This window comes from Zonotrichia albicollis, unplaced genomic scaffold (assembly GCF_047830755.1).
Source record: "Zonotrichia albicollis isolate bZonAlb1 unplaced genomic scaffold, bZonAlb1.hap1 Scaffold_83, whole genome shotgun sequence".
NCBI classification, from domain to species: Eukaryota; Metazoa; Chordata; class Aves; order Passeriformes; family Passerellidae; genus Zonotrichia; species Zonotrichia albicollis.
This window is the reverse complement of record NW_027428460.1, coordinates 29,469-43,567: the sequence shown is the minus strand read 5'-3', so window position 1 is coordinate 43,567 and position 14,099 is coordinate 29,469. Positions and strand designations below refer to the sequence as shown.

The 14,099-nt window shown below is 42.3% G+C and overlaps 1 protein-coding gene across 1 annotated transcript; it reads right to left on the bottom strand.

The window, feature by feature from the left end:
• Nucleotides 1–8,762: 8,762 nt before the first annotated feature.
• On the bottom strand, nt 8,763–13,185 carry LOC141728074 (transforming acidic coiled-coil-containing protein 3-like). Its single transcript, XM_074534388.1, has 6 exons — nt 13,062–13,185; nt 12,928–12,971; nt 11,922–12,082; nt 10,478–10,584; nt 10,152–10,272; nt 8,763–8,936 (listed from the first exon to the last, which is right to left on the bottom strand). Exons 1-6 carry the CDS (start codon nt 13,064–13,066, stop codon nt 8,871–8,873), a joined length of 504 nt encoding a protein of 167 aa, XP_074390489.1. The 5' UTR covers nt 13,067–13,185; the 3' UTR covers nt 8,763–8,870.
• Between the last annotated feature and the right edge of the window lie 914 nt (nt 13,186–14,099).

Here is a 14,099-nt window from a genome sequence, read left to right as displayed (position 1 = left end):
AGACAGTTGATGCCCAGAACTCCCCCTTCCAAAGGGAAACCTGATCTTAATTTTTTGGGTGCTTTTTGCATTACCTGTGCCAAGCCATGGAGGAGCTCTGTCTGTTCTTAGAGCCCGTGGTAAAACATCACATATTTATAATGTGCAAAATGTGATGTTTCAAAATTAAAGTGGAAACAGCTCCATGTTTTCTGTAAAATGAGTGCTTTTAAGAGATTGTAAGGTGTGGCTGCTGTTAGGGCCCTGAGTAAGGCAGAAGCTCCTCATGGGCATCCCTTTGCAGAGCCCAGAGCAGCTGGTACTGACAAATCCGTGACTCCGGCTCAGGATATTCCGGTGCTTGGAGTGGCTCTTCACAAGCAGTGAGAGTTGTTATTAACCTCCTTCTGCAGCCTGAGGTCCCTGCAGTGGCAATTATGCAAAGTGCAGCCTGGAGTCTATTTGTCCGGCCGGGATGTGTAATTCATTCTTCTGAGTGCTGTTGTCCTGTCGTAGCATAAAACCCATTTGAGGAGCCGTGGGAAAGCACTTGGATAATGACAGAGCTCAGAGGCAGGAGGAGGATGCTGGTGACACCAGCTGGTGATGTGGAATGAGGTGACAGAGAAATGTGTGTGTGATAAATATCTGTACCAGGTGTGAAAATACCATGAGCTGTCCTTGGTCTGCACTGAGAAGATTATGTCCATTCAGACCACACACACAAAAAAATAAAGCAGGAAGTATCTGTGTACACTTGAGAGTAAACATTGATATTTTTTGGTTGGCTCCTGAGAGAGGAAGAATCCCATCTGGAAAGAAATTAGTCTCCCAGAGACCTTTGGGGTTAGCAGTACCTAATCCTAATTTCCAGGATTAGATATGAGCTGAGCATCTATGACAACTTGGTCAGGAAAAGAACTGCAGCTGGAAATATTGGCAGTATGTTTGCCTTTTTTCTGCTCATCTATGTGTACATATAGATGTACATGTGTCCATATGTATATGCACATATCTGTAGGTTTCACTTCTTGCTGTTTTACCAAAGCTTCCTAGGACATCAGAAGCAGATGAAGTGGGCATCTGTCTGCTAGGAAGTTAAGCATACTTTTTAAATCCATTTGTTCATTTTTTTCCCAGCACTGGCTGGGCAAGATGCCACTTGTGGAAAGTGTAATCAGAGCTGGAGCTGCTGGTCTCTGGTGTTGTTTTGGAGGGATCTCTGAGCATAAGCCTGGCTGCAGAGAATTGACTACTCCCCTTTGCACAAGAAGAGAGTTTCAAAGCCCTCTGTGAAAAATAGGTGTGCAACTTTTAGTCAGGGTCCAACTGAGTCTCAGGGTCCCCTGAGTACACGTAGCCAAGGTTCTTGACCCTACAAGTGATATCCCAAAATCTTTGTGTGCTGTGGAGGAGAGAGGTTCACAGGCAGGTGATGATAAGTTTATCTCAGAGCAGTAGTTTTGTCAGGCAGCCTGCTCTCAGCCCCCCATGCCCTGCAGTGCCAGGGATGTGAAGTGCCCTCACAGCCCCACTGGGGCTCACCAGCTCCCAGAAATCCTGCCGTGGTGTTCAACCCCAGCTGGCTACTCAGCCCTAGGCAGCTGCTCCCTCACCTCTCCAGTGGGTTTGGGAGGAGAATCAGAAGAGTGAAAGTGTAGGGGGATACAGTATGGGTAAATGAAGGTAGTATAGAAAGTAATCTTACCCCCTAAAGAGTTGCAGCTGAGCCAAATAGTAAGGATTAGGAGCAGACCTGATTTTAACATGCCACACCTGTAGCCAATAAGAAGAGTGTTATAAAAGAGTGGATTGGTGGGAACAGGAGTCAGTTGGCTGCTGCGAGGACAAGGAAGAGTCAGTACCTAGAGGAGCTGCCTACAAGAAACACCAAGGAGGTATGAAACTTCAGTAATATGGAACCTTTGCAATATAATGACAGTAGAACTCTTGCACTAGAATGACAACAAAAGTGAGACTATTCATGGGCAGGGATAATGCAAGCATAATGGGTAAAGCAAAAGCAGGGCATGCAACAAACCAGAACAAGGAACAAACTTAGCACTTCCCCAGGAAGGTGTTCAGCCCTGCCCAGGGTAGCTGGGCTCCATCATGTGTAATGGTGACTTGTGAAGACAAATGCCACCACACCAAACACCCCCCCATTCCCCCTCCTTCGCCCAGCCTTATATCCTGAGCCTGATGCCATATATGAGGTGTGGAGTAGCCTTGGGTCATTTGGGGTCAAAATGGAATTTCCTTTCGGGAAGGGAAAGGAATCTTGTGATTTCAATGGGGACCAATAGAGGAATCTTTGGTGCATGTCCCTGCCCTTGATGGCATACCATGCCTTTTGATGGCTTTGACTTTGGGAAATATTTTTTTCTTTTTTTTTGTTGTTTTATGAAGTGTCCATGCCATGTCCCTCATATCTTCCCCCCTAAGGTGTGTCTTCCTCCTTGACTTTTTCCACTGCTTTTGCAATATCTGTGAGCTTACTTTGGGCATGTTTTGGTCCTTTGCACTGCACCTGATATAGTCCCGGGCCATTTTCTTAGAGTCACTACATTTCCAAAAATTTTTTTTTCTCCTGCAATTGCAGTTCCTTTGATGGTATCTCCATTCCAGAGCGCTTGTAAGTCCTTCTTTTCTGTTTTGGCTTTCAGCGGGGATCAATTTGGGCAAGCTTTGGTGCATCTCCCTGCACTGGATGGCATATGGCCTGCCTCTTTATGGGCTTCACTTTGGGATTTTTTTTTTTTTTTTGCAGTTATTGTGAGCTTCGTTTGGGCATGATTTGGTCTTTTGCAGTGCAACTCCCTTCCTCACAGACCATTTTTTGAAGCCACTAAATCTGCCGATTTTCTGGCTTTTTTTCAATTGCATTTCATTTGATCCTATCTCCTTTCCAGAGTGTTTGTAAGCCTTTCTTTTCGGGGTCGCCAGATTCCGTTTCCCTTCCCGAAAGGAAATTTCATTTCCTTTTGGGAAGGGAAACGGAATCTTGTGATTTCAATGGGGACCAATAGGGGAATCTTTGTTGCATATCCCTGCACTTGATGGCATGCCATGCCTTTGCATGGTTTTGACATTGTGAAAAATTTTTTTCTTCTTCTTTTGACTATCCATAGCATGTCCCTCATATCTTCTCCTCCAAGCTGAATCTTCCTCCTTGACTTTTTCCCCTTTGTGATGACTTTGATATAAATTGCTCATTCATTACAGTAAAAAAAAAAGTTGTTTTGAACATGACAGCAAAAATAACTTTAAGCACAACTTAATAATAATAGATCACCAATTTTAGTTAATAATTTTATGCAGTACTGTTTGGTGAGTGAAGGCTCGGACGCTCAATATGAGATCAGCAAGCTATGTTTATTGCAGAGAGTATCAGACACTTATACAGCACATAATAAGCTTATGAATGTTCTGTAAGCCAAGCGATCTATTGGTTAAACTATACCATCAACTCTTCCTCATTCCTTTGGGCCTACATTCCCTATTTCCCACGTCTCTCTGTCTACTTGTTATCATACCCAGCTAGGCCCAGGGACACGCTATCTTGCAGGTGCAAAAAAACTCAAACTAGCTGTGTTCGGTACTTTCCCAGCTCCTGGTCGGCTAACAAGGGAATGTCTACGTGAGCTCTATCATGTAGCCATTTCTCCACACTATACTATCAAAGTTTAAAGGTAAATTATTATGTATTAGGAGATGGTATAAAGTGTATGTTCTAATGTGTAGGATATATACAAAGATACATACTTGAAAGTCCGTAGAGGAAACAAATTTTTCCGTCTTCTGTTTGACTGTTTGTCATATAATATTTGGTTTTATTTCCCAGGGATCGATGAATTTTAACTCTGGAGTCATCTATGCTAAGGATGGTCAGCTTACAGATGATTAAATGTTCAGTAATGGTGAGTTTTTCACTTTCTCCTTCATTGTTTTGCTCATCTGAATTAAAAAAAAAAAAAAAAGGCAAGATTAAAGAAATAGTGTTATTATTTTTTACCCTGTTATGTCTGTTTCCTCAGTATTTGCTGGAGCTGGGCTTACCCAAGCTTTGGGTAAAACCAGCTTTGGGTTCCTTCTGTCTCCGGGGAGTTGCCCAGTTTGGTTGCATCTGGTGAAATTCACCCTGAGACCTTACAGAACTAGCTCAAACTATGTGAGAGCCATTTGCAGTTCTCTCCAGCCACCTGGAAAATGGGTGACGCTTCTGAGGATCTGGCAAGTGTAGTTATCCAAAAAATACAAAGACTAAAAAAATCATAAGCAGGAAATATGGCTGCAGAGAAAACAAACTGGAGAGAACAAAAGGTGATATTGTTATCCTGTATTAGAAACATCCACTGTGCTTTGATTCTGGTAGCTGCCAGGGGCTTGTTTGGCCTGTTTAGGGAGGTGTGGGTGTTCACTTGTAGGTTTTTTCTCTGGACAAGTCAATTCAAACTTTGCTAAGCTTACATTTGAAAATTACTCTCTAGAACAGTCCAGCATGACATGCTGGATGCCGTCTCCCAGAGGGACCCAAAACTGCCAGAAATTTCACAGGGAGGGGTGGGTGTAGAATACTAAAACCTGTCAAGTTTTTCATTTTTATAGGTATTGGCAAAGAAAAGGAATTTATCTCTAAATTCATTTGGAAAGAAACCCTCTCTCTATCCACTCATTTGTATACAGGAATGTAGGAAACTCGGACTAGAGATGGGTAATAGTTTTGAAAATAAAGGTATAAGTTTTATCTAGGAATGAACCAATCAAGTGCCCTGAAAGCATAAGAACAGCTGCAGGGGCTGAAGGGAATAGAAAGGGTTCTCTGGCAACTTTTGCCTCAGTTCTCTACCTGCCCCCAATGTACGTCGCAGCCCCGGCCTGAGCTCGGTGGCACTGCTGCCGCCTTGTGGACAGAGAGCGGTACTGCCGCCCCCCGACCCAGTGCCAGTTTTCCTTCCAGTTGTAAAACTGCAAACATCGCAGTGTTCCTCTGACACCAGCGGTTCTAGGAAGTAGAGGTGTAGGTGGCCTTGGCCTCCCACAAGCCCTCATGTCAACTTACTCTGAAACATTCGGGTGGAAGTTATTCTATCTCATGAACAGAGGTACCTTTTCCTTACAGGTGCTTGTGCTGTAGTTTGGATTCTGCTTCCTAACATTTCTAGTGTGACAGGGTTTACCATAGAGACAATCTGCCAGGAGGTAGCACTTTAGGGGGCATGGCAGTCCTGGGTGTGCATTCTGAACTCCTTCAGAATGCTAGGTTTGAAGTATTTCTTATCTCAGGAAAACAGCAGTCTTTTGCATCTGCATATCAGCTGTTGAAATTTTGGGTTCAATTTCTTGAATCACAAATGTCATAGGATTCCTCCCAGATGGCAGCTGCCATGAAGTATGGCTCTTCTTGGTCTTGGGTTTCAGGGGCTGTTTCCAAAGTGACCTACAGACATTGGAATGAAATCATTATTTACTGTGTAAATAATGATTTCTCCAAAGCATCAGCCGGGGTCTAAATGTGCCATTCTGCCTTTTAGAAGTACCAACATCACAGGATTAGGGGCTGTTTCCAAAGTGACCTACAGACATTGGAATGAAATCATTATTTACTGTGTAAATAATGATTTCTCCAAAGCATCAGCCGGGGTCTAAATGTGCCATTCTGCCTTTTAGAAGTACCAACATCACAGGATTTTTCTCAGATTAAAGCTTCCATGGAGTTGGATCTCTCAAGCCTGGCCCTTGAGAATTGTGGGCCTCCTGTGAACTGGTCTTGCCAGAAGGGCTTGCTGAGTTTTCCGTTGTGTGGGAAAGAGATCCCATTTAGAGCCTGAAGCCTCGTATTTCCTGTAGGATTTCCACTCCTAGAATTGCAGACTTTGGAGGATTTCTTATACAGAAGTTTTCTGGGAACTAGGACTCTGGCTGGATTTGGGTCTCTGGACTCTCACGTGAAGTGACCTTGAGACACTAGGGCATGCAGATTTCCTTGCTGTTGAAAAGAGCTATTGTTCGCACCCAGGAGCCATGGTCTGAATGGGGGTGTCACCTCTTAAATTTGCAAATGTCACAGGATTTCTTCTAAATGAATGGTGCTAAGAACATAAGGTCTGGCTGGCTTTCGACTTAGAGGTGCCTCCTCTAAATTGGTTTTCAGATGCTAGGTTGGAAAGTGTTCCTACACATGCCAAATAGCCCTTGCTATGCAGTTAATAAGCTTCAAACTACCATGGAGTTGCTGCCCCTGCAAAGATTTTGGCAGAGCCTGGTTGTGGTGCCCATTCCACTCCACCCCCCTTAGCAGGTCCCTATGGTTGTATGGGGAATCATTGTGGAGCATGCTAACCCAGCTCCATCCTGGGATCAGCACCTGTATTTTACCCTAAAATTTCTGTCCCATTATAGCTCCTGTTAGGATACAAATGTAACTTCTCTGTTTCCACTGATTTTACCCCCAGTCATCTTTCCATACAAACATTGCTCCACGCTCCAGAGGATTATTGTGAGCAGATGTGAGCTCTGCTGTCCCTTTGGACTGACAAAGACAGAGATTTTGTCCCAAGTTCCTTTTGAACCTGTCCTGCACCTGTTACAAGTCCTCAGTCTCCTGCAATTTTGTGGGTCAGTCACATGTAAAACAGCACAACTGGCTGGCATGCTTTGCTTATGAGGGGAGACAAGAGAAGAATCCCTCTGCTCACACCAGACCTGCAGCTGCCAAACCTCACCAAAGCACCTGAGGAGCCCCCAGGGACTGATGGTACAGAAGGGAGGTGATGGAGGACAGCACAGCAGGCAGCCTGCCCTCCATCTGGCTGTGAAGAAGGCAGGGCTGGGAACTGTCAGCTACATCCCAGCAGGTCTGGCTCATGGAGCCACCCTGAGGGCTTCCCCTGCCTTTGGGCAGTCCCAGCTGCTGCAGCTCACTTGACAGAGACTCATTGTCTATACTGTGCTTGGCTGCACTGGAGATGATGAAGCTGAGGACAGCAATGGTTGCCTTCACATCCCCTGACTGCAGATGGGAGGGAGAGAGGGCGAGCTCTGTCACCTTGGGAAGGCATCTGCAGATTCATTGCTGCCCGTCTCTGGAGCATGGCTCCATCGGGGGATCGTGGTAAGGACAGCAGTGCTCACCTAACTGTGCACCCGAGGACAGCTTCAGGATCTTGTCATACTGTGGGAGAGCAGAGCTTCACAGTAAACACCAGCTAACATACTTACTACCAGTGTTAACACTAACAATTCTTACCTAAATATTAATACTAGTAACACTTACTATGCGTATTATTAATCCTAGTAGAGGCTGTTCTTAAGGCTGAGGCTTGCATGAAGAACACAAAATTAATTAATGATGCTGATTATGCTATTGTGGTGTTGAACTACTTGGCCTCCACTGCTGTAGCCCCACACTTACCTCAATGGTCTCACCCAGCAGGTCCCAAAACACCTGGATGCAGATCAGCTTAAGCTTCACTGATGTGATTAACAGAGTTCACTCTTTAAAATTTTTAAAAGTTTAATAAAGGGTAAAAGGACAAAATAATCCAGCACTGGGATGCTTTTAGCACACAGCCAAAGAGCACAGAGGTAGCTTAAAATCATGTTCACTATATACTGTTACATTGCTGAGGTTACATGCATATTCATTAACTTACACATTATTCAAACATTCCTTTGACTTTTTGATGTTCCAGGAACTCTCTTGTTTGGTTTTAACCAAATCTTTCTAACACTATGGCTATTTCTTCTCCTCTTCCACCTGCCACTTTCCTAAGCTGTAAGTTAAAAAGTACAGCACAACTTCCACAAGAGCCAGGCATTTAATATCATTGCCACTACTGTCCCCCTCTCACATTAGTGCAGGAATCACAAACAACACCCCACAAATCACAAACCTGAAGCATGTTTATTAACTAACTTTGATCTATAGGGAGTTTCTGCTACCTACACTGAGCAGGAGCTGCCTCACAGAGGAGTGGAGTCTGGACTTGAAGGCGTTGCTGCTCATTTCCCACCTGCCCAGGCATACCACAAGGTCGGATTTAAGGGAAGGGCTCCAAGTGCAGCTCAGCACACTCAGCAGCAACAGCCCTTCTGAGGGAGATGCACCTACAAGTCAGGGAAGTGAGGGAACAACCTCCCAAGTAATTTCAGGTAATAACAGACAGACAGCAGGACTGATCTTATCCAAGCTGTCTGCTATTGCCTAGGGCTGACTTCATCATGGCCTGTGACCTGCAGCCCACAGCTCTCAAGGTTCTCCACTGTGGGCAGGACCAGGGAGATTGACTGACCATTTTATAGCCAATAGTGTCAGACAGACTAATGACATGGAAAACCCCAGAGAAGGAGAGCAGCAATCGGTCCTGCCATTAAACCCTCTGCTTAACTGATCTGCAAAAACAAAATCACTCCAGCTCCTCCTAATTATAAAAACCCAAACCCACAAACCAAAGCCAAAGTTAAATTCCAAATCTTTTTACATAACTAAACACTTGAGAGCATTTGTGCAGGTTCAGTTTTACTTCAATCTGGTAACTCTGGAATGACTTAAGTGAGAGAGCAGCAAGAGCAAATGGAGATAGTGCCCACGGCAACTCTCCCCAGCAAAGCCAGGTCAGGAGTATAGAACTCTGAAGTTATCACACAGGGCACAGACTGAAGGTACACTGATCAAGAGTTTTTCATTGAGCAATGCGTGAAAATGCTATGAAAGATACTGTTAATTTGAAGCAGCAATTAAACATAATAGATATTTCCTACAAAAGATACAGCCAACAATATCGAAGTGTGAATCAAGAACTTTATTTTTTCCCCACATACATTAAAAAAAGTGAATAAACACACAAGACAGCAAGTCAGAGAAAATAAACATATTTACAAGACAGTTATCAATTTTTTTCCATCTTCAGGATCAAGTCATCACAGATTTTTGTTAATTCATCATTTTCTTCAGTCTGTGGAAGAAAGAAAAGAGTGAGTTTCAGGTATGTCCAAACTATGCTAGAACCTTGTAGTGAGTCCCATTTGCCAGTACATGCAATAGGAAGTTCATTTACATGATAGTGGCTCATGCAAATTTAATGTAAAGGAGAGTCTACAATGCCAAAGATCCCATGGCATCCTTAGGAGTCTCAGGAAATGAGAAATGAAATCCAGTATACTGTTTCTGCTTCTTCCAGAGACATTCCCATAACACATGGAGACCAACTGATCCAGGGAAACAAGGCTTTTGGGGCTCAGCCTTTGTTAGGTACACCAAAACTGAGGACATGGACAATTTAGATTCTAACCTTCACAAGAAGGACTCTGTAAAATGATGCCTTGATACTTTTACTGACATGTGAAAATTTCCAGTTTGTAGAAATTTCCATTTCTTATGGAACAGTTAAACCATTTCAATAAGAACTCTTACAGTGTTACTGTATTTATGACAAGACCAAACCTAGTTCTGTGTTAAATGCTTTGTCTCATCTCTCCAGTTACAGGCCTACTGTTTCCTCTGCTATGCAAACTTCAGCCATAAACCTGAAGACTCACAAGTATGGGTTTTTTCCATAACAGGAATCTGTCAGCATTATCAATTTTTGAGTCTTCAATACTGGCAGCAACAAAAATACAGTAAAACTAAGAGCATGCACTTCCAGCAGTGACTTTTAATCTTCAGAAAGGTTGTTCCTTTGAAGGGTTCCAACAAAGGATATGCCTTCACAAAACATTCTGAGACTTCACCTAATCAATATGAAACAATATAAAGTGCAAGGACTAATGGCCTGAACAACACTGAAAACTTGAGTCACATGCAGTTAAATATGTGCTAACAGCTTACAAGTCATGCTCATGAACAAGCTGAGGCAGACAGTTATTCAAATTTACTCCCAGATTCTGCTCTGCACCATATATAACTGTAATCACCACCTCTTCAGTAACTTCCTGACACAGGAGCCCAGACTGGTTTGGAAATGAACCTTGTGCTCCAAAAGAATCTAAACATACAGACAAGTCCTGACATGACACTTATATCAGGTCTCAATGGTAATTTCCCAAAGCCTACCAGGAGAGCAGCCATCCCAACCAGCACAGCCAGCAAGGCTCCTCCTAGCCCTGACACCAGGGAGTTCTTAGGCCAAGGCAATAGCTTGGGCAGACTCACCCATGGTGCTGTGACTGACCTTTTGTTCCAGGATCCTCTCCAGAGACTGGATCCTCATCTGCTCCTTGCGCAGAGTGGCTTGCAGTGCTGCAGTCTCGGACTTGGCTTTGCTGTGGACCTGGGCAATTTCCTCATTGGCCCTGAAACAGGCACAACATGGTGTTTACATTCCCCTCAGACAGCACAGCAGAACTCTCAGAATCACACTAGATGCTTGTACTTGAGATTAATTACTAGATGAAGTATATTTAAGCCAGGTTTTGGCACTATTGAACCACATTCTGCAGCTACTGTGAAAACTGTGTGTGCCATTCCTGGTACCTGGCTTTTTTACATAGTACTTACTGCTGCAGCTTTTCTTCAGCGTGGGCCTTCAGCGCCTGGTATCTCTGCTCCTGCTTTTTAATTCTAGACAAGAAATCTTCTGCACATTTCTTCAGAACTTCTTCATTCTAACCCAAAACCCAAAGAAGTTCAGTTAGTTGTTTAAGCTAGTAGAGGGAGGAGTTTCCCCACTTGACAATGGGGTTATTTGACTACACCTGAGGGGCAGTATTTGCTCACTGCAGTTCCAGAAACAACTATTAAATCCCACATGCCTATATGGACTAAACTGCTTCCTTTCAACTATCTTAACCTTGCAAACATTTATTCATCATATTTGCCCCCAACAAATTATTCAGTAGCAAACTCTAGTAAAGAAGGCCAACTAAAACAACAGTCACTGATTGGTTTTGTTTGGTTTGCTCCAATTTTTTTAAAATCAGCTTTGTATTAAGTTACAATTGCCACAAGAATAGCTACAAATCCAACTTCACCAAAGAACCCACAGAAAGATTCAGGCTTTGGACCATGACGTAAAGAAATCCAACACTAACAGCAAGAATGTTACCCTGGTAACTCCATAGCTCACACTATGCACATATTTTATTAGCCATTGTAGGAAGCTGGAACTGTTTGAAACAATTGCTAAGACTCTACTAATTGCAGGTCTTGAATTTAGTAATTGGGTTTCCAAGCAATGTTTATCTCTGTGCCAAAGAAAGGGCTTCTGAACTTAGGGTGGAGAGGGAAGGGACACAAGATGAAGGAAGCCTGCCATGCTAGCAAAGAAGAAACTGAAGTTTTAACAGACACTATACCTGTTTCTAAAACCTAGACTAGCATGAAACTTCTAAGGGATTAGTTTCTGAGTTTTTTAGTAAACAGGGACATTAAAGATAATTGAATGAAAAAAATCTGAAGGCACTTTTTAAAGCACCAACTGAATCAATTTTCATGCATTTCATGGAGTAAGAAACCATAGCTTATCCTCGCTACCTTCTTTCCTCCAGCCTCTGAAGAAGCTGCAGAACAAAGGCTTGACTTTAGCTTTAGAAAAAAGTCACAAGCATCTTAGTAGGGAGCACCTAATAACCTATTATTCTGACTTATAATTGCACATCCTCTCCAGCATCCATTCAACATGGTGTAGGGAAAACAAGCTGCTCTTATGCAGCAGCTGCCACATGAGAGTCTCTATGATTAGCAAAAGAGATGTGCTGCAGCAAGAAAACAGCTCACTTCTGTTTGAAGAAACTTTGCCTTCTAAGATATTATCTTACTTTAAGTCAGTCACTAAATACAACAAATTAGTTTTTTAATAATCTTTAAATAAACAACTTAGCACCTGGTTTTACAGGTAGTCCTTACACTACCTAATTAATGGCTGCTCTAGAAATGACACCATTTCCTCTCCCAAAACAAATGAGATTTAGTGAAGGGTATTATTTGCATTAAATCATCTTACTTTGTGGTAACCCTCTAACACCTCTTTCTGTTTCTCAAGTCGTTTGAAGATTACAGAGAAGGACTTCTCCATAGAGTTCAGATCTGAAATAGCTTGCTGCTTCTCTTCCATCAGCTTCTGTATTTCTTTCCTTGAGGCTTCCTTCTCCTTCTGAGCATTCTCTAGAGAGTGGAGTTAACCCATGATAGTTATTGCTTTAGCATAAAACCAGTTCCATAGTACAGCCAATAACCCCACACCTTCAATTCTTCCCCTTAGGAAGGTTTCATACCCTGGCCTCTCACCTGTAAGGACACCATGTCTGTGCTCTTAAGTGGTCTTTGTATCTTTGTTACATATTGCCTCACACCAAACTTAAAGCCATTCAAGACCATGACCATGTGCTTGCCAAAAGCATTTTTTCTCCTGCTCCTCTAGAGTCTACTGTTACAGGAGCCTTGAATGTTGTGATAGAAGCAAGGATCCAAAAATATTTTTCATTAAACATACACAACAGCTGGAAGATCTGGAGGAGACTGGGATAACAAGTCAGACTAGCACAGCAGACTTTCAGAAGAGGTTTGGGTTATACACCCAAGCTGTTTCCCATGGCCTTAGAGGAGCACAGAAAAGCTGGCTCAGATGTGCCTAATTCAGCTTTGAGCTAAGAAAGTGAACTATACAAGAGCTTCAGTGGATGTCTTTCCTAGTTTTGAAGCCACAAACTTGACTAAAGCAAAAGGCCAAATCCTCCAGCAACAACTTCTAGTGATACCTTGCCACTTAAATGATGCCACAGAATGAACAATTAAACACAGAGTGCTGACAACTGGATCTGCCAGTTTGAAAAAACCAACAGCTCCAGTGAAGAATAAGAAAAAGTTGTGTTCATGCCTGATTCAAAAAGTCATCATTACCTATCAAGTGATATCATGTCTACGGATATGCATAAAATTGTGAGTCTATCTTGTCTTAAACCTTATGTCCCAGCCCCCCAAGGCACGCCAAGTGTAAATATGGAACTTACCCATCATTTGTGTTGCTATCTGATTCAATTCATCAACTCTTTTTCTAAAAACCATGAAAAAGAAAAGTTGAACATACATTAGAAAAAGCATCTGGAATAACTAAGTAGATATAAAAGTCAGGACAGATTCATACCCCATTTCGTTGTAATCCGTATGAAGCTTATGAAACTCCTGTTTCAATTTCTCATTCTCCAGCTCTTTCTCTTGAACCTTTGAGGGTGAAAAGGTAAGCCTTTACTTTTTGCACAACAAGAGATAAAAGATTTGATACTAAAAACAGTCTGAAGGGCAACTTGAAATTAATACAGAGAGAGAAATAAGTTCTAATTTCTTAACAGAATCAAAATTGTTTAATTACAAACTTGACTCAAATAAAATTTAGATTAATACACAGATTTTGCATATATGATTCCCAGCACATTGCTAGTATCTTGTCAAGTGGCAAGATCAGAGTCAACTCAGCTATAACCTCTGAGAGAACACAATGGACCAAGGAACATTCTAGCAAGTGACACACATTTCCCTTATTTACAGGGCAGAAAAAAAAGTACTTCACAAACCTGCTAATATTAACACATGAGAGAACAAACACCAGAAGCCTGTTCAAGACCAAAATGCTGTTTGCAGTAGCTTTTAGGCAAAGTGGAAAGGGGGAGGATGAAAAGATGCCTCAATTCATTTGAGAATAATGATAGCTAAACTAAAGCAGAGCTCACAGTAATAGAATTAAGCAGCACAAATACTCTTTGCTAAACATTTTGTGCAAGCTCCGTAACAAGTTAAGAGCTGTAACCACAGAGCTAACTGCACTGTGGGAGGCCTTCAAAGACAAGAGGCTCAAAATACATAAAATAACTTGGAATTTAAAAAAATAAAAGAGAAAGTAGAAGCACATGATTATTGCTAGCTTGCTGGTTTTGTCACAAAACTACACAGTAAACTGTAGTACACTGATTTTTCCGTATTTTAGAGCAATCTAATTTTAAATATATTGCAATATTTCAGGTGACAGGAAGCAGGATACTAGCAAAAATAGAATGTTCTATTAAGACAAGTAGTGATAGCTAAGCTAGGAAAAAATATTACAAAAGCAAAGGTATGTGAAAATGGAAACAAATTGGAAACTGGCACTTGCAAGCTCAAAACAGGTTCAGTAGACCCCAAAAAAGCA

Excerpts from the sequence above, each read along its gene's own strand:
- LOC141728074 (XM_074534388.1), bottom strand. Across the intron at positions 12,083-12,927 it reads GATAGCAACACAAATGATGG|AGAATGCTCAGAAGGAGAAG; the intron begins GTAAGTTCCATA and ends TCCACTCTCTAG. Across the intron at positions 8,937-10,151 it reads AGAGGATCCTGGAACAAAAG|ACTGAAGAAAATGATGAATT; the intron begins GTCAGTCACAGC and ends TTTCTTCCACAG.